The following is a 20,285-nucleotide window of genomic DNA, read 5'->3' as shown; positions in this document are numbered from 1 at the left end:
GACAGGACTACAAGACTGTCTTGTTCTACGCCCATGGAAATACAAAGAATCACACACACACAGATTAACACACAAACACTCACAGTCTGCCAGTAAGCAAACAATTAAGCAGCGTGGCTCTCCATGCAGATAGAAAGCCATTACAAACACCATTCTATTTTATATTTCACCTTATTTCCAAGGGAACAAAATTATCTGTGTGGACAGCTTTGTGTGAGCGCTGTATGAGATGAAAGATTCATACGTTCGCTCTGAACTAAGACATGACAAAAGTGCACTGCTGCTGTGCTGTGTCGAGCAGTGTGGGTGGACTGGGGGCTCTACTACTGCTGTACTGTGTTGAGCAGTGTGGGTGGACTGGGGGCTCTACTGCTGTGCTGTGTCGAGCAGTGTGGGTGGGCTGGGGGCTCCACTACTGCTGTACTGTGTCGAGCAGTGTGGGTGGACTGGGGGCTCTACTACTGCTGTACTGTGTCGAGCAGTGTGGGTGGACTGGGGGCTCTACTACTGCTGTACTGTGTTGAGCAGTGTGGGTGGACTGGGGGCTCTACTGCTGTGCTGTGTCGAGCAGTGTGGGTGGGCTGGGGGCTCCACTACTGCTGTACTGTGTCGAGCAGTGTGGGTGGACTGGGGGCTCTACTGCTGTGCTGTGTCGAGCAGTGTGGGTGGGCTGGGGGCTCCACTACTGCTGTACTGTGTCGAGCAGTGTGGGTGGGCTGGGGGCTCCATTACTGCTGTGCTGTGTCGAGCAGTGTGGGTGGGCTGGGGGCTCTACTGCTGTGCTGTGTCGAGCAGTGTGGGTGGACTGGAGGCTCTACTGTTGTGCTGTGTCGAGCAGTGTGGGTGGACTGGGGCTCTACTACTGCTGTACTGTGTCGAGCAGTGTGGGTGGGCTGGGGCTCCATTACTGCTGTACTGTGTCGAGCAGTGTGGGTGGACTGGGGGCTCTACTACTGCTGTACTGTGTCGAGCAGTGTGGGTGGACTGGGGCTCTACTACTGCTGTACTGTGTCGAGCAGTGTGGGTGGACTGGGGGCTCTACTGCTGTGCTGTGTCGAGCAGTGTGGGTGGACTGGGGGCTCTACTACTGCTGTACTGTGTTGAGCAGTGTGGGTGGACTGGGGCTCTACTGCTGTGCTGTGTCGACTGCTGTCCACTGTGTGGGTGGACTGGGGGCTCTACTACTGCTGTACTGTGTCGAGCAGTGTGGGTGGACTGGGGGCTCTACTACTGCTGTACTGTGTTGAGCAGTGTGGGTGGACTGGGGGCTCTACTGCTGTGCTGTGTCGAGCAGTGTGGGTGGGCTGGGGGCTCCACTACTGCTGTACTGTGTCGAGCAGTGTGGGTGGACTGGGGGCTCTACTGCTGTGCTGTGTCGAGCAGTGTGGGTGGGCTGGGGGCTCCACTACTGCTGTACTGTGTCGAGCAGTGTGGGTGGGCTGGGGGCTCCATTACTGCTGTGCTGTGTCGAGCAGTGTGGGTGGGCTGGGGGCTCTACTGCTGTGCTGTGTCGAGCAGTGTGGGTGGACTGGAGGCTCTACTGTTGTGCTGTGTCGAGCAGTGTGGGTGGACTGGGGGCTCTACTACTGCTGTACTGTGTCGAGCAGTGTGGGTGGGCTGGGGGCTCCATTACTGCTGTACTGTGTCGAGCAGTGTGGGTGGACTGGGGGCTCTACTACTGCTGTACTGTGTCGAGCAGTGTGGGTGGACTGGGGGCTCTACTACTGCTGTACTGTGTCGAGCAGTGTGGGTGGACTGGGGGCTCTACTGCTGTGCTGTGTCGAGCAGTGTGGGTGGACTGGGGCTCCACCACTGCTGTACTGTGTTGAGCAGTGTGGGTGGACTGGGGGCTCTACTGCTGTGCTGTGTCGAGCAGTGTGGGTGGGCTGGGGGCTCCACTACTGCTGTACTGTGTCGAGCAGTGTGGGTGGACTGGGGCTCTACTGCTGTGCTGTGTCGAGCAGTGTGGGTGGGTTGGGGGCTCCACTACTGCTGTACTGTGTGGGTGTGGGTGGACTGGGGGCTCTACTGCTGTGCTGTGTCGAGCAGTGTGGGTGGACTGGTGGCTCTACTACTGCTGTACTGTGTCGACAGTGTGGGTGGACTGGGGGCTCTAGCAGTGTGGGTGGGGTGGACTGGGGGCTCTACTACTGCTGTACTGTGTCTGTGGTTGGACTGGGGCTCTACTGCTGTGGGTGGACTGGGGCTCTACTACTGCTGTACTGTGTGGCAGTGTGGGTGGACTGGGGGCTCTACTGCTGTGCTGTGTCGAGCAGTGTGGGTGGACTGGGGGCTCTACTGCTGTACTGTGTCGAGCAGTGTGGGTGGACTGTGCTGTGTCGAGCAGTGTGGTTGGACTGGGGGCTCCACTACTGCTGTACTGTGTCGAGCAGTGTGGGTGGACTGGGGGCTCTACTACTGCTGTACTGTGTCGAGCAGTGTGGGTGGACTGGGGCTCTACTACTGCTGTACTGTGTTGAGCAGTGTGGGTGGACTGGGGGCTCTACTGCTGTGCTGTGTCGAGCAGTGTGGGTGGGTTGGGGGCTCCACTACTGCTGTACTGTGTCGAGCAGTGTGGGTGGACTGGGGGCTCTACTGCTGTGCTGTGTCGAGCAGTGTGGGTGGGCTGGGGCTCCACTACTGCTGTACTGTGTCGAGCAGTGTGGGTGGGCTGGGGGCTCCATTACTGCTGTGCTGTGTCGAGCAGTGTGGGTGGGCTGGGGGCTCTACTGCTGTGCTGTGTCGAGCAGTGTGGGTGGACTGGAGGCTCTACTGTTGTGCTGTGTCGAGCAGTGTGGGTGGACTGGGGCTCTACTGCTGTACTGTGTCGAGCAGTGTGGGTGGGCTGGGGCTCCATTACTGCTGTACTGTGTCGAGCAGTGTGGGTGGACTGGGGGGCTCTACTACTGCTGTACTGTGTCGAGCAGTGTGGGTGGACTGGGGGCTCTACTACTGCTGTACTGTGTCGAGCAGTGTGGGTGGACTGGGGGCTCTACTGCTGTGCTGTGTCGAGCAGTGTGGGTGGACTGGGGGCTCCACCACTGCTGTACTGTGTCGAGCAGTGTGGGTGGACTGGGGGCTCTACTGCTGTGCTGTGTCGACAGTGTGGGTGGGCTGGGGGCTCCACTACTGCTGTACTGTGTCGAGCAGTGTGGGTGGACTGGGGGCTCTACTGCTGTGCTGTGTCGAGCAGTGTGGGTGGGTTGGGGCTCCACTACTGCTGTACTGTGTCGAGCAGTGTGGGTGGACTGGGGGCTCTACTGCTGTGCTGTGTCAGCAGTGTGGGTGGACTGGTGGCTCTACTACTGGTACTGTGTCGAGCAGTGTGGGTGGACTGGGGGCTCTACTACTGCTGTACTGTGTCGAGCAGTGTGGGTGGACTGGGGGCTCTACTGCTGTGCTGTGTCGAGCAGTGTGGGTGGACTGGTGGCTCTACTACTGCTGTACTGTGTCGAGCAGTGTGGGTGGACTGGGGGCTCTACTACTGCTGTACTGTGTCGAGCAGTGTGGGTGGACTGGGGGCTCTACTACTGCTGTACTGTGTCGAGCAGTGTGGGTGGACTGGGGGCTCTACTGCTGTGCTGTGTCGAGCAGTGTGGGTGGACTGGGGGCTCTACTACTGCTGTACTGTGTCGAGCAGTGTGGGTGGACTGGGGGGCTCTACTGCTGTGCTGTGTCGAGCAGTGTGGGTGGACTGGGGCTCTACTGCTGTACTGTGTCGAGCAGTGTGGGTGGACTGGGGGCTCTACTGCTGTGCTGTGTCGAGCAGTGTGGTTGGGCTGGGGGCTCCACTACTGCTGTACTGTGTCGAGCAGTGTGGGTGGACTGGGGGCTCTACTACTGCTGTACTGTGTCGAGCAGTGTGGGTGGACTGGGGGCTCTACTACTGCTGTACTGTGTTGAGCAGTGTGGGTGGACTGGGGGCTCTACTGCTGTGCTGTGTCGAGCAGTGTGGGTGGGCTGGGGCTCCACTACTGCTGTACTGTGTCGAGCAGTGTGGGTGGACTGGGGGCTCTACTGCTGTGCTGTGTCGAGCAGTGTGGGTGGGCTGGGGCTCCACTACTGCTGTACTGTGTCGAGCAGTGTGGGTGGGCTGGGGCTCCATTACTGCTGTGCTGTGTCGAGCAGTGTGGGTGGGCTGGGGCTCTACTGTGTGCTGTGTCGCAGTGTGGGTGGACTGGAGGCTCTACTGTTGTGCTGTGTCGAGCAGTGTGGGTGGACTGGGGGCTCTACTACTGCTGTACTGTGTCGAGCAGTGTGGGTGGGCTGGGGGCTCCATTACTGCTGTACTGTGTCGAGCAGTGTGGGTGGACTGGGGGCTCTACTACTGCTGTACTGTGTCGAGCAGTGTGGGTGGACTGGGGGCTCTACTACTGCTGTACTGTGTCGAGCAGTGTGGGTGGACTGGGGCTCTACTGCTGTGCTGTGTCGAGCAGTGTGGGTGGACTGGGGCTCCACCACTGCTGTACTGTGTGAGCAGTGTGGGTGGACTGGGGCTCTACTGCTGTGCTGTGTCGAGCAGTGTGGGTGGGCTGGGGGCTCCACTACTGCTGTACTGTGTCGAGCAGTGTGGGTGGACTGGGGGCTCTACTGCTGTGCTGTGTCGAGCAGTGTGGGTGGGCTCTCCACTACTGCTGTGTCGAGCAGTGTGGGTGGACTGGGGGCTCTACTGCTGTGCTGTGTCGAGCAGTGTGGGTGGACTGGTGGCTCTACTACTGCTGTACTGTGTCGAGCAGTGTGGGTGGACTGGGGCTCTACTACTGCTGTACTGTGTCGAGCAGTGTGGGTGGACTGGGGGCTCTACTACTGCTGTACTGTGTCGAGCAGTGTGGTTGGACTGGGGCTCTACTGCTGTGCTGTGTCGAGCAGTGTGGGTGGACTGGGGGCTCTACTACTGCTGTACTGTGTCGAGCAGTGTGGGTGGACTGGGGGCTCTACTGCTGTGCTGTGTCGAGCAGTGTGGGTGGACTGGGGGCTCTACTGCTGTACTGTGTCGAGCAGTGTGGGTGGACTGGGGGCTCTACTACTGCAGTGCTTTGTCGAGCAGTGTGGGCGGACTGGGGGCTCTACTGCTGTGCTGTGTCGAGCAGTGTGGGTGGGCTGGGGGCTCCACTACTGCTGTACTGTGTCGAGCAGTGTGGGTGGGCTGGGGCTCCATTACTGCTGTGCTGTGTCGAGCAGTGTGGGTGGGCTGGGGCTCTACTGCTGTGCTGTGTCGAGCAGTGTGGGGACTGGGGGCTCTACTGTTGTGCTGTGTCGAGCAGTGTGGGTGGACTGGGGCTCCACTGCTGTACTGTGTCGAGCAGTGTGGGTGGACTGGGGGCTCTACTACTGCTGTACTGTGTCGAGCAGTGTGGGTGGACTGGGGCTCTACTGCTGTGCTGTGTCGAGCAGTGTGGGTGGACTGGGGGCTCTACTACTGCTGTACTGTGTCGAGCAGTGTGGGTGGACTGGGGGCTCTACTACTGCTGTACTGTGTCGAGCAGTGTGGGTGGACTGGGGGCTCTACTGCTGTGCTGTGTCGAGCAGTGTGGGTGGACTGGGGGCTCTACTACTGCGGTACTGTGTCGAGCAGTGTGGGTGGACTGGGGGCTCTACTACTGCTGTACTGTGTCGAGCAGTGTGGGTGGACTGGGGGCTCTACTACTGCTGTACTGTGTCGCAGTGTGGGTGGACTGGGGGCTCTACTGCTGTGCTGTGTCGAGCAGTGTGGGTGGACTGGGGCTCTACCACTGCTGTACTGTGTCGAGCAGTGTGGGTGGACTGGGGGCTCTACTACTGCTGTACTGTGTCGAGCAGTGTGGGTGGACTGGGGGCTCTACTGCTGTGCTGTGTCGAGCAGTGTGGGTGGGCTGGGGGCTCCACTACTGCTGTACTGTGTCGAGCAGTGTGGGTGGGCTGGGGGCTCTACTGCTGTGCTGTGTCGAGCAGTGTGGGTGGACTGGGGGCTCTACTGCTGTGCTGTGTCGAGCAGTGTGGGTGGGCTGGGGGCTCCACTACTGCTGTGCTGTGTCGAGCAGTGTGGGTGGACTGGGGGCTCTACTGCTGTGCTGTGTCGAGCAGTGTGGGTGGGCTGGGGGCTCCACTACTGCTGTACTGTGTCGAGCAGTGTGGGTGGGCTGGGGGCTCCATTACTGCTGTGCTGTGTCGAGCAGTGTGGGTGGGCTGGGGCTCTACTGCTGTGCTGTGTCGAGCAGTGTGGTTGGACTGGGGGCTCTACTGTTGTGCTGTGTCGAGCAGTGTGGGTGGACTGGGGGCTCCACTACTGCTGTACTGTGTCAAGCAGTGTGGGTGGACTGGGGGCTCTACTACTGCTGTACTGTGTCGAGCAGTGTGGGTGGACTGGGGGCTCTACTGCTGTGCTGTGTCGAGCAGTGTGGGTGGACTGGGGGCTCTACTACTGCTGTACTGTGTCGAGCAGTGTGGGTGGACTGGGGGCTCTACTACTGCTGTACTGTGTCGAGCAGTGTGGGTGGACTGGGGGCTCTACTACTGCTGTACTGTGTCGAGCAGTGTGGGTGGACTGGGGGCTCTACTGCTGTGCTGTGTCGAGTAGTGTGGGTGGACTGGGGGCTCTACTACTGCTGTACTGTGTCGAGCAGTGTGGGTGGACTGGGGGCTCTACTACTGCTGTACTGTGTCGAGCAGTGTGGGTGGACTGGGGGCTCTACTGCTGTGCTGTGTCGAGCAGTGTGGGTGGGCTGGGGGCTCCACTACTGCTGTACTGTGTCGAGCAGTGTGGGTGGGCTGGGGGCTCCATTACTGCTGTGCTGTGTCGAGCAGCGTGGGTGGGCTCGGGGCTCTACTGCTGTGCTGTGTCGAGCAGTGTGGGTGGGCTGGGGGCTCCACTACTGCTGTACTGTGTCAAGCAGTGTGGGTGGGCTGGGGGCTCCACTACTGCTGTACTGTGTCGACCAGTGTGGGTGGGCTGGGGGCTCCATTACTGCTGTGCTGTGTCGAGCAGTGTGGGTGGACTGGGGGCTCTACTGCTGTGCTGTGTCGAGCAGTGTGGGTGGGCTGGGGGCTCCACTACTGCTGTACTGTGTCAAGCAGTGTGGGTGGGCTGGGGGCTCCATTACTGCTGTGCTGTGTCGAGCAGTGTGGGTGGACTGGGGGCTCTACTGCTGTGCTGTGTCGAGCAGTGTGGGTGGGCTTGGGGCTCCACTACTGCTGTACTGTGTCGAGCAGTGTGGGTGGGCTGGGGGCTCCATTACTGCTGTGCTGTGTCGAGCAGTGTGCGTGGGCTGGGGGCTCCATTACTGCTGTGCTGTGTCGAGCAGTGTGGGTGGGCTGGGGGCTCCACTACTGCTGTACTGTGTCGAGCAGTGTGGGTGGACTGGGGGCTCTACTGCTGTGCTGTGTCGAGCAGTGTGGGTGGACTGGGGGCTCTACTACTGCTGTACTGTGTCGAGCAGTGTGGGTGGACTGGGGGCTCTACTACTGCTGTACTGTGTCGAGCAGTGTGGGTGGACTGGGGGCTCCACTACTGCTGTACTGTGTCGAGCAGTGTGGGTGGACTGGGGGCTCTACTGCTGTGCTGTGTCGAGCAGTGTGGGTGGACTGGGGTCTCTACTGCCGCTGTGCTGTGTCGAGCAGTGTGGGTGGATTGGGGGCTCTACTGCTGTACTGTGTCGAGCAGTGTGGGTGGACTGGGGTCTCTACTGCTGTACTGTTTCGAGCAGTGTGGGTGGACTGGGGTCTCTACTGCTGTACTGTGTCGAGTAGTGTGGGTGGACTGGGGTCTCTACTGCTGTGCTGTGTCGAGCAGTGTGGGTGGACTGGGGGCTCTACTACTGCTGTACTGTGTTGAGCAGTGTGGGTGGACTGGGGCTCTACTGCTGTGCTGTGTCGAGCAGTGTGGGTGGACTGGGGGCTCTACTGCTGTGCTGTGTCGAGCAGTGTGGGTGGGCTGGGGGCTCCACTACTGCTGTACTGTGTCGAGCAGTGTGGGTGGGCTGGGGGCTCCATTACTGCTGTGCTGTGTCGAGCAGTGTGGGTGGGCTGGGGGCTCTACTGCTGTGCTGTGTCGAGCAGTGTGGGTGGACTGGAGGCTCTACTGTTGTGCTGTGTCGAGCAGTGTGGGTGGACTGGGGGCTCTACTACTGCTGTACTGTGTCGAGCAGTGTGGGTGGGCTGGGGGCTCCATTACTGCTGTACTGTGTCGAGCAGTGTGGGTGGACTGGGGGCTCTATTACTGCTGTACTGTGTCGAGCAGTGTGGGTGGACTGGGGGCTCTACTACTGCTGTACTGTGTCGAGCAGTGTGGGTGGACTGGGGGCTCTACTGCTGTGCTGTGTCGAGCAGTGTGGGTGGACTGGGGGCTCCACTACTGCTGTACTGTGTTGAGCAGTGTGGGTGGACTGGGGGCTCTACTGCTGTGCTGTGTCGAGCAGTGTGGGTGGGCTGGGGGCTCCACTACTGCTGTACTGTGTCGAGCAGTGTGGGTGGACTGGGGGCTCTACTGCTGTGCTGTGTCGAGCAGTGTGGGTGGGCTGGGGGCTCCACTACTGCTGTACTGTGTCGAGCAGTGTGGGTGGACTGGGGGCTCTACTGCTGTGCTGTGTCGAGCAGTGTGGGTGGACTGGTGGCTCTACTACTGCTGTACTGTGTCGAGCAGTGTGGGTGGACTGGGGGCTCTACTACTGCTGTACTGTGTCGAGCAGTGTGGGTGGACTGGGGGCTCTACTACTGCTGTACTGTGTCGAGCAGTGTGGTTGGACTGGGGGCTCTACTGCTGTGCTGTGTCGAGCAGTGTGGGTGGACTGGGGGCTCTACTACTGCTGTACTGTGTCGAGCAGTGTGGGTGGACTGGGGGCTCTACTGCTGTGCTGTGTCGAGCAGTGTGGGTGGACTGGGGGCTCTACTGCTGTACTGTGTCGAGCAGTGTGGGTGGACTGGGGGCTCTACTACTGCAGTGCTTTGTCGAGCAGTGTGGGCGGACTGGGGGCTCTACTGCTGTGCTGTGTCGAGCAGTGTGGGTGGGCTGGGGGCTCCACTACTGCTGTACTGTGTCGAGCAGTGTGGGTGGGCTGGGGGCTCCATTACTGCTGTGCTGTGTCGAGCAGTGTGGGTGGGCTGGGGGCTCTACTGCTGTGCTGTGTCGAGCAGTGTGGTTGGACTGGGGGCTCTACTGTTGTGCTGTGTCGAGCAGTGTGGGTGGACTGGGGGCTCCACTACTGCTGTACTGTGTCGAGCAGTGTGGGTGGACTGGGGGCTCTACTACTGCTGTACTGTGTCGAGCAGTGTGGGTGGACTGGGGGCTCTACTGCTGTGCTGTGTCGAGCAGTGTGGGTGGACTGGGGGCTCTACTACTGCTGTACTGTGTCGAGCAGTGTGGGTGGACTGGGGGCTCTACTACTGCTGTACTGTGTCGAGCAGTGTGGGTGGACTGGGGGCTCTACTGCTGTGCTGTGTCGAGCAGTGTGGGTGGACTGGGGGCTCTACTACTGCGGTACTGTGTCGAGCAGTGTGGGTGGACTGGGGGCTCTACTACTGCTGTACTGTGTCGAGCAGTGTGGGTGGACTGGGGGCTCTACTACTGCTATACTGTGTCGAGCAGTGTGGGTGGACTGGGGGCTCTACTGCTGTGCTGTGTCGAGCAGTGTGGGTGGACTGGGGGCTCTACCACTGCTGTACTGTGTCGAGCAGTGTGGGTGGACTGGGGGCTCTACTACTGCTGTACTGTGTCGAGCAGTGTGGGTGGACTGGGGGCTCTACTGCTGTGCTGTGTCGAGCAGTGTGGGTGGGCTGGGGGCTCCACTACTGCTGTACTGTGTCGAGCAGTGTGGGTGGACTGGGGGCTCTACTGCTGTGCTGTGTCGAGCAGTGTGGGTGGACTGGGGCTCTACTGCTGTGCTGTGTCGAGCAGTGTGGGTGGGCTGGGGGCTCCACTACTGCTGTGCTGTGTCGAGCAGTGTGGGTGGGCTGGGGGCTCTACTGCTGTGCTGTGTCGAGCAGTGTGGTTGGACTGGGGGCTCTACTGTTGTGCTGTGTCGAGCAGTGTGGGTGGACTGGGGGCTCCACTACTGCTGTACTGTGTCAAGCAGTGTGGGTGGACTGGGGGCTCTACTACTGCTGTACTGTGTCGAGCAGTGTGGGTGGACTGGGGCTCTACTGCTGTGCTGTGTCGAGCAGTGTGGGTGGACTGGGGCTCTACTACTGCTGTACTGTGTCGAGCAGTGTGGGTGGACTGGGGGCTCTACTACTGCTGTACTGTGTCGAGCAGTGTGGGTGGACTGGGGGCTCTACTACTGCTGTACTGTGTCGAGCAGTGTGGGTGGACTGGGGGCTCTACTGCTGTGCTGTGTCGAGTAGTGTGGGTGGACTGGGGCTCTACTACTGCTGTACTGTGTCGAGCAGTGTGGGTGGACTGGGGGCTCTACTACTGCTGTACTGTGTCGAGCAGTGTGGGTGGACTGGGGGCTCTACTGCTGTGCTGTGTCGAGCAGTGTGGGTGGGCTGGGGGCTCCACTACTGCTGTACTGTGTCGAGCAGTGTGGGTGGGCTGGGGCTCCATTACTGCTGTGCTGTGTCGAGCAGTGTGGGTGGACTGGGGGCTCCACTACTGCTGTACTGTGTCGAGCAGTGTGGGTGGACTGGGGGCTCTACTGCTGTGCTGTGTCGAGCAGTGTGGGTGGACTGGGGTCTCTACTGCCGCTGTGCTGTGTCGAGCAGTGTGGGTGGATTGGGGGCTCTACTGCTGTACTGTGTCGAGCAGTGTGGGTGGACTGGGGTCTCTACTGCTGTACTGTTTCGAGCAGTGTGGGTGGACTGGGGTCTCTACTGCTGTACTGTTTCGAGCAGTGTGGGTGGACTGGGGTCTCTACTGCTGTACTGTGTCGAGCAGTGTGGGTGGACTGGGGGCTCTACTGCTGTGCTGTGTCGAGCAGTGTGGGTGGACTGGGGTCTCTACTGCCGCTGTGCTGTGTCGAGCAGTGTGGGTGGACTGGGGTCTCTACTGCCGCTGTGCTGTGTCGAGCAGTGTGGGTGGACTGGGGGCTCTACTGCTGTGCTGTGTCGAGCAGTGTGGGTGGACTGGGGTCTCTACTGCCGCTGTGCTGTGTCGAGCAGTGTGGGTGGATTGGGGGCTCTACTACTGCACTTCTCTTGTTTCACTATTCCCCTTCCCCTTCTTTCACTCTCTTCAGCTCTGTGTCTCAAGCACCGTGGGGAGAGCAACAAATACGGCACACATGGACGCATACAAATGCATATGCACACGCACACGCACCCACAAACACAGTCCAGACAGGATGCAGTAAAGAACAAAGAGATATGTCTGTCAAATCTATGGGAGTACTAATGTTGGCTTACAAGTACAAGGGTTAGTGAATCTGAATACTGAATCAGCCGGGGTAGACCGGGCAATGGCTAATTTAGTGAGCCGAGCATTCCTCTGTGACAGTGTTATTGCAAGTGCATAGCAGGTACTGTATCGGTTCAGAAAGAGTGCAACAAAATACAGCAACAGCTTGTTAGCCTTTTCTGAATGCTGTGAGAAACACTTATTCATTTTTGTACATTTGCATGAATTGTGCCCCCGCATGAATTGTGTTAAATATCAACTGGAGAGAAGTTGGCAGCTACAAAGACTTTTCTAAATTCTTTCTGAGACCAAAAGAACATATTGGCCTTCAGACCTTGCATAAGTCTCTTCTAGAAATGGTTATGCCACGTAGAATTTAATTTTATTTCACCCATTTCGCCTAGAAACAACACATACTTGAGAAATACCAAATTACCATCTCCCAGGCAAGGTTTCTCATACTTATACAACACACCACCCCTACTGTACACCCTCCAATCATTCCTCTATTCAATTAAACTAAATTCAATAAACTTCATTCATTCCCATCGAGAAATTATTGTTCCATAGTATTTGATCTAGTAGAACGAACAGAGAGAGTTGGACATTCCACAATTTGGAGAATTTACAGTATGTGGTCCGCTGGCACTTTAATTTATCATGTTTAATTAATTGTTGCTCAACACATCACACATAGGAGAATCCAGTGCCTGTAGTAACTGCATGTTCAGAAATGAAATGGCAAATTCTATTGGTGGACTGAGAAAAAAACATACTGTCCAAACATACTGTCCATGCTTCTATCTTACCTCGCACCTGTCCTTGTTTAATTGTAATTGCACAAAACAAATTACACTGGAACACAAGTTTTTTTCTTCAAAGAAAAATATGTACTTATATGAAACTTGCGGCATTTCACTGTGCCTATATGTTTAATGAGGATGCACAAATCAACATGGTCAGGGGATAACCAATGTACTGACCATTGAAGCTGGCGTTGCGTATGTACTTGAGCAGAGTTTTCCCCTCGGCTGCCTCCATCACAGGGCAGATGCCAGAGTGCTCAGGACACAGGTCTCTCTGCATGTTGTGGAGGGCGTGAGCCATTGCATACACCGCATCTATCACAAACTGCACCTTCCCCTCCTGCTCGTACTTTGAGTCTATTCCAATCCGCTCCTGGCCTGAGGGACAAGACAGTGGAGAGAGGAGAGGGCATATGTAATACATGCCATTTAGGAGACGCTTTTATCCAAAGCGACTTACAGTCATGCGTGCAGACATTTTACGTACGGGTGGTCCCGGGAATCGAACCCACTATCCTGGCGTTGCAAGTGCCATGCTCTACCAATTGAGCTACAGAGGACCAAAGAAAAAGGACAAGAAAAGGACAGTCACACACTGTGAATTAGTCACCCTGATCATATACTGTAGCACAGCATGGGTCATAGTCCTGCAGAGTCCTGTTGTAGAAGTGTAAAACAAGAAGTGCTAGCCAAGGAGGAGACAACCAGGTATAAATGAATACCATATGTACATATGCATATATTTCATAGTGAAGTCAGGCCGCTATTGGCCCTATATATTTGTATCACATTTGTCCCATTTTAAGAGTGTTCAAGGCCTTGACGAGCATCTCGAGCACGTGTCAAAGTCATTCCACGGAGGGCAGAATGTCTGCGGGTTTTCGCTCCACCCTTGTACTTGATTGATGAATTAAGGTCACTAATTAGTAAGGATCTGCCCTGATCTGGTTGTCTAGGTGTTAAAACCAAAAATCAGCAGACACGAGGCCCTCCATGGAATGAGTTTGACAGCCCTGGTCTGGAGGCATCTCCTAGCACCTCTGGCAGCACCATGTTCTATTACGGTCTCTTCCCTTCAGGTCTCTTCCCTCTTCCCTTTGGATTATTTTGTAGGCATTTTTATTTCACTGGTGATACTGAATGTCTAAATGAATGGCTTCAGGTTGGTAGGGGATCTCTTCGCTCTCTCACACACACTTAGTTTAGGTGGGGATCCTTTGACTGCGGTATTTTGCAAATTTTCAACGTGCTAATGTGAACAGGTTCTATCATTAAGCATGACATATGGACACTGAATATATTCATTTGAAAGACGCAGGCAGTAATGAACAAGGATGCATTAACAGGAAAGCAGCTCGACAATACACAGTGCAAAATAACAGATGAATGGGGCGCTATACACCACTGTGGGGAAAGCTGCTAGAGTGCAAGGAGATTACTGTGTTATTTTCACATTTAAGTACCAAATAAAGACTCCCAGTTCACATTGCAAACTTGAGAAGAAGGAAAAAAGGCAGTCTGTGTGGCCATGACGAATATGACTACAACGTGGGAGACTGGCACAAGCTGAAGGAGGTCAAAAGTAATAAGTGTTGACATTTTCTCCAGTTTCTCTCCTTTCAACATACATTTCAGCCCACACATAACCTTTCCTGTTTTCCAGAGCAGTGAGTAGAGTACTGAATGCATAAGCTTTGAATGCAAAAAAAATAACCTTCCCCTTAGTACCTGACATTCATAAATATGGATATGGATCGGCTTGGTTAGATGGAGAAATGGAAGCAGCTCTACACCGACCTTTTTGTGTCTTTGTAAATGCTTATACGCTTTGTTGATATTCTACATACATTTTTTATGTGGTTTAGTAAGTGCAAGGATCTGAAGCATGTGGCACATAAAGAAATGATGAAAGACGGTATATATAAGATACTGTACCAACAATTCCCTGTCGCTCTAATTGCTATAGCTAGCTACTGTATGGTCAGCAGTACATCTCAGCCATAAGCCATATAAAATATATCAATCCCTGTCACTAGCATTGACTCAGTGACATTGTACATCTTCGCCCTTTGCTGGCATACCTAGAGGATAGAAAGTATCCACCACAGTATGCAACACTTCCACACTATCAATACTCCCAAGTCCCAACACACCTCATTGCAAATAATGCTTGCAGCGAGATCAAAACATTGTCAGTAATAAAGCTCTTTGGGAGCATCAAGTGAGCTACTGTAGCAGAGCTTTACTTACTTTCAACATTTCTGTGTAGTTCCTCTGCTCAGCACCTCTCGAAATGGCATGCATGTTTGCTCTACTACCTACTTAGCATACATATCACAAGTTTAGCACTGCTGGCATGATGCCATTACCCAGCTGGGCACAACTTTACTATCCCAGTAGGACCAGCTATTTACATTATCCAGCGGACTACACCTCAGAGTCCTCATTTGTAAAGATGTGTTCTACCATTATCTTAAGATACCTATAAAAACATAATCCTGCACCAACAGGAAGTGTGAATTATTACGTGGATTATAATTAATGGACATTTTTGAAGGGGTTGATATATTTTTCTTAAGACAAAATCGAGTCTGACATTTCTAAGTGGAAATTGCAAACTTCAGAAGCCTTTTTAAACTTCAAATTTCCCACATTGCAGGAAGGTTCACCTGCAACAGGGTAATCAAATGTAGATCCCACATCGGTATGCTTTTCATAGTGCACCATTGCCAATAGTAATGACCCCTCCCACAAACAAACAAACATGAAAAAACTTAACCACATAACCAAACAAATCTCTGTTGGCCACCTACCTGTGCATTTCCTGCTGGTATCCTCTCTTTTGGAGGAACTAAGGAGCCTGCAGTCAAAGTTCTCCTCCCAGAACTCGGCGAACCACACGTTCCGCCGATTATTCTCCAGGGTGAGCGAGGTGAAGTATTCATCAAACCCTGGGGAATCGAAAAGAGAAAAGAGAATTCTTAAGATCTCCACCAATTACCAACAGAACCCAACCTAGGGGAAATGATGCGAGACTTGGGCAGTGTTGCTGCAGCTGCAGCGCTGTGCTGTACTGGCATTTAGGAGTTGTATTAGTCTCATAGCTACGAAGTACAAATAAACCACTCTTTATCAAGTTTTGACCACTGCAGTTCCTGTGTACCACATGGATCTTTAATCAGGGCTTTCATCTTGGAAATGACATTAATATGACATGAATTAAAAAGGAGGGTACATAATAAACAAGACAATAGTAAACATGTCGTCCTCCACTAATGATTCAGCACCCCCCTTGGGCCAATTGATATATCGCGTGTGACTAGCACATTTCAATTATCGTGTGTGACCACAGATTATCCATTATATTTACCAGATACTCAAGTGGCCGGTCTAACAATGAAAATAAATGGCTTAAAATATGGAAGGCAGTAGTTCGTCTGGGTACCATTCTCTCTAGCTAATCCCCTCTCTATACTCCATGTCATGTGCCAAAGACTCTTTGGGAATTACAAGGAGTGGCAAGGAGTGGAATGTTAGCTAAAGAGACTGGTATCCAGACCAGAAGGTGGTCAGGAGGAGGCAAGATCAGGTGGGACCATTCTAGCCAATGAGAGGGCAGATACGTGTATGAAAAACAGGCACAACTCCAATTTTTCTGGGATGTCATGTGTCCATCTCAACATGAACTGTTCGGAGGAAACTTTGTGAATCAGGCCTTCATGATTGAATTGCTGCAAAGATACCACTACTAAAGGACACTAATGAGAAGAAGAGACTTGCTTGGGCCAAGAAACACGAGCAATGGACATTAGACTGGTGGAAATCTGTCCTTTAGTCTGATGAGTCCACATTTGAGATTTTGTGTCTTTGTGAGGCGCAAAGTAGGTGAACGGAAGATCTCCGCTAGTGTGGTTCCCACCGTGAAGCATGGAGGAGGAGGTGTAAAGGTGTGGGGGTGCATTGCTGGTGACACTGTGTGTGATTTATTTAGAATTCAAGGCATACCACAGCAATATGCCATCCCATCTGTGGTTAGTGGGACTATCATTTGTATTTCAACAGGACAATGACCCAACACACCTCCAGGCTGTGTGTCACGCCCTGACCTTAGAGATCCTTTTTATGTCTCTATTTTGGTTTGGTCAGGGCGTGAGTTGGGGTGGGCATTCTATGTTTTTGTGTTCTATGTTTTCTTTTTCTGTGTGTTTGGCCGGGTGTGGTTCTCAATCAGAGGCAGCTGTCTATCGTTGTCTCTGATTGAGAACCATACTTAGGTAGCCTTTTCCCACCTGTAGTTGTTTTCTGTTTTTGTGTCTGCACCAGACAGAACTGTTTCGTGTTGTTATTTTTTTTTATTTTTTTTTAGTTATTTAGTTATTTTGTTATTTTGTCTCAGTGTTCAGTTTTTTAAATAAATAATCTTGAACACTTCCCACGCTGCGCTTTGGTCCACACCTACGACGACCGTTACAGAACAACCGACCACAAACGGACCAAGCAGCGTGGTAACAGGAAGCAGAGGGTTAAGGACTCCTGGACATGGGAGGAGATATTGGATGGACAGGGACCCTGAAGACAGGCTGGGGAATATCGCCGCCCGCAAGAAGAACTGTAGGCAGCTAAAGTGGAAAGGCGACGATATGAGGCAAGGCAGCGCAGGAGGCTATAGAGGCAGCCCCAAAAATATTTTTTGGGAGGGCACACGGGGAGATTGACGGAGTCAGGCGAGAGACCTGAGCCAACTCCCTGTGCTTACCGGAAGCAGCGTGGTACTGGTCAGGCACCGTGTTATGCGGTGAAGCGCCCGGTGTCTCCAGTGCACACTCATAGCCCGGAGCGCTACATGCCAGCCCCCTGCAAGTGCCATGCGAGAGTGGGCATCTAGCCAGGGCGGATTGTGCCAGCTCAGCACGTTTGGTCTCCGGTGCGCCTTTTCAGCCCAGGGTATCCTGCGCCGGCTCTGCGTACTGTGTCTCCGGAGCGCTGGGAGGGTTCAGTTCGCCCTATGTCTGCGCTCCGACCGTGCCGGCCGAAAGTGGGCATTGAGCCTAAGGGAGAGGTGTGGTAAGCACCAGATCTCCAGTGGTCTCCCACAACCCGGTTCGAGCTGTGCCTGCATTCTGGAGGGGCCGGGCTAAAGTGGGAATTCAGCCTGGAGGAGTGGTGCCAAGGCTGCGATCCAGTGCTCCCCCACAGCCCGGTTCATCCGGTGCCTCCTCCACGCACCAGGCCTCCTGTAGGTCTCCCCAGCCTGATGGGCCCTGTGGCAGCCCCACACACCAGGCTGTCTCTGCGTCTCCTCCCTCCAGAGTCGCCCTCCTGTCCGGAGCTGCCAGGGTCGCCCTCCTGTCCGGAGCTGCCAGGGTCGCCCTCCTGTCCGGAGCTGCCAGGGTCGCCCTCCTGTCCGGAGCTGCCAGAGTCGCCCTCCTGTCCGAAGCTGCCAGAGTCGCCCTCCTGTCTGGAGCTGCCAGAGTCACCACCCTCCTGTCCGGAGTTGCCAGTGTTGCCCTCCTGTCCGGAGCTGCCAGAGTCGCTCTCCTGTCCAGGGCCCGCGGCGAGGGGTTCCACGTCCCGCACCAGAGCCGCCACCGCAGATAGATGCCCACCCAGACCCTCCCCTACAGGGTTAGGTTTTGCGGCCGGAGTCCGCACCTTTGGGGGGGTACTGTCACGCCCTGACCTTCAATCTTTTTTATGTCTCTATTTTGGTTTGGTCAGGGCGTAAGTTGGGGTGGGCATGCTATGTTTTTGTGTTCTATGTTTTCTATTTCTGTTTGTTTGTCCGGGTGTGGTTCTCAATCAGAGGCAGCTGTCTATTGTTGTCTCTGATTGAGAACCATACTTAGGTAACCTTTTCCCACCTGTGTCTTGTGGGTAGTTGTTTTCTGTTTTTGTGTCTACACCAGACAGAACTGTTTTGTGTTGTTACGTTTTGTTATTTTGTCTCAGTGTTCAGTTTTTGAAATAAATAATCATGAACACTTCCCACGCTGCGCTTTGGTCCACACCTACGACGACCGTTACACTATATAAGATCTATTTGACCAAAAAGGAGAGGGGAGTGGTGCATCAGATGACTTGGCCTCCACAATCACCCGACATCAACCCAAATGAGATGGTTTGGGATGAGTTGGACCACAGAGTGAAGGATGGTGAACGATCAGTCCTTGCATCCATACTGTAGCATTGTCTATTAATCTGAGAGTGGTTACATTTTTCCAAGCCCATCCCTCAGCTTTTTACCTAAATAGAGGCGGGGCAACCGTTTTGTTATTGTTTCATCTGTGGATTTTCCCTTTAAACAGCTGCATATTATCAAGATATCAAAGTGTCCCCAATAAAAAGGTAGACACAAGTCCTATAGCAAATGCAGCATATGGCATTCATTTTTCACATGTAAATAGCACTTTTCAGTAGTGCTCCAAGCATACCATTCCATGAGCGCAGCATTTATTTTTCATCTCGAATCAATGAGCCCAATCAGTCCTCCATGACAACAAAATCATAAACAACAGAGTAGGACTGGCCAATAAGTCCTTAGTTTTGGGGTCATGCTCAGGTAAAACAATTTGGCTAGTCTATAGTTCCATATTTCAAGTTCTATTCTTGAAGATCAAGGGGTATAACATTTATTGGAATGACTGGAATTCTGATAGACTTTGGATTTTAATGTAAAGATATAATTTAATCGTATTATATGTAGTAGAAAGCGATGGGTTAGAAGAAGTCTACACAACCAACCCAACAAGTAAAATGTAACATCCATATATGACCAGCTATGTAAACTTTAACATGGATTTATCCTGCAATAGATGTTGTTCAATTGGTAACATAGAGTTTTGTCTTCTTCTAATGCCTCTTAAATGGAAAGTAATCTAAAAGTAACGGAATATAATCAGATTACGTTACTGAGTTTGGGTAATCCAAAAGTTACGTGACTGATTACAATTTTGGACAGGTAACTGTAATGGATAACATTTAGAAATGAACCTACCCAACCCTGGTCCTACTTATCAGTACACAACCCACAGTAACAACCCACAGTAAGCGCTGCGAAACATCTACTTAATCAAATAAGCCACACATAGTAAATAAACCATTACATTTTTTGTTTACCAAATTCGACACTCTACCATTGACTTCCATACAATACCTCCTCGCTTGATGAGAGAGAAAAAATGAAAAAACACCATTTGCTGGAGAAGACAGATTTTGGGCCCAGTTATCCTGATTGCTTCGCCTCTTCCGCTCTGGTGAGACTCACAAATGTCACTTAATTACTATAACTCCTTTCTTGGGCCAATCAGTGTGATTTTGTAAATGACCGATCTCTATGGCAAAACGCATCATTCACGCAAGTTTCATCAAAATTGTACCAGTGCTGTCTGAGATATCGCATGTGACTAACGTAAGAACGAACGGACGGACGGATTTAGACCGATCCACAGTCCCCTCCCCAATTTCATTCTGTGGGACAATAATAATGGGTTTTGTATGTGAAGTCTATATGTTACGGTACTTCCTGGAATGACAATACACTGTAATATGTTTTTTTCTTTGGGCATTGTAATTCATGAGAAAGCCTACTGAGGTTTCTATAAGTCCAATCAGTTCTCACCTCACCTATCTCCTATGTACTGTATATTTTGATGATTTTTTATTGAACTCTTGTTTTAAAACTTATACTGTGTGAAAAGGAATTAATAAACAATGAAGTCTATAGATAAGCAGTATTAATAATAATGGATAACAAGTACAAAGACAAGGTTTGGGTTGATGTGTCATCTCCAGCTGTGACATACTCAAGGTCCAAATCCTACACAGGTTTCTGCTCTCTCACACAGTCAGATTTATCATCAGAAGCACTGTGAAAAAAGATGATGACTAATCATGACTCAGCTGAATTTCTTCTGAAAGGGACGTCATGATGCATGCTGGTTTGTTATACTCATCTTGCCATCTATTGTCCTGTTTAGATCACTCTAATTAAAAAAAGCTTTACAAAAATCCACACTTCACTTTCCACCTAGGCCCCAGATTGTAATGATGAGTGACTATCATCACAGTGACACTGAGTGGAACTGCTAAATAAGTCACTGCTGACTGGTAAAACAGTGTGTGTGTGTGTGTGTGTGTGTGTGTGTGTGTGTGTGTGTGTGTGTGTGTGTGTGTGT

General features: G+C 52.9%; 1 protein-coding gene across 5 annotated transcripts in view; it reads right to left on the bottom strand.

Moving 5' to 3' along the window:
- LOC118360272 (metabotropic glutamate receptor 7-like) overlaps positions 1 to 20,285 on the bottom strand; it is a 194,611-nt gene that overhangs the window by 62,881 nt on the left and 111,445 nt on the right. For 3 of the 5 annotated variants that reach the window (XM_052481899.1, XM_052481900.1, XM_052481903.1), the window contains exons 5-7: positions 14,925 to 15,062; positions 12,599 to 12,661; positions 12,289 to 12,489 (exon numbers count right to left, since the gene is read on the bottom strand). In XM_052481899.1, the coding sequence (XP_052337859.1) occupies positions 12,289 to 12,489; positions 12,599 to 12,661; positions 14,925 to 15,062 (402 nt within the window). The remainder of the gene's footprint in view (positions 1 to 12,288; positions 12,490 to 12,598; positions 12,662 to 14,924; positions 15,063 to 20,285) is intronic. The other 2 variants (XM_052481901.1, XM_052481902.1) reach the window with 2 other exon arrangements.

The sequence above is a fragment of the Oncorhynchus keta genome, chromosome 27, assembly GCF_023373465.1.
Source record: "Oncorhynchus keta strain PuntledgeMale-10-30-2019 chromosome 27, Oket_V2, whole genome shotgun sequence".
NCBI classification, from domain to species: Eukaryota; Metazoa; Chordata; class Actinopteri; order Salmoniformes; family Salmonidae; genus Oncorhynchus; species Oncorhynchus keta.
This window is presented reverse-complemented; position numbering and strand designations above follow the sequence as displayed.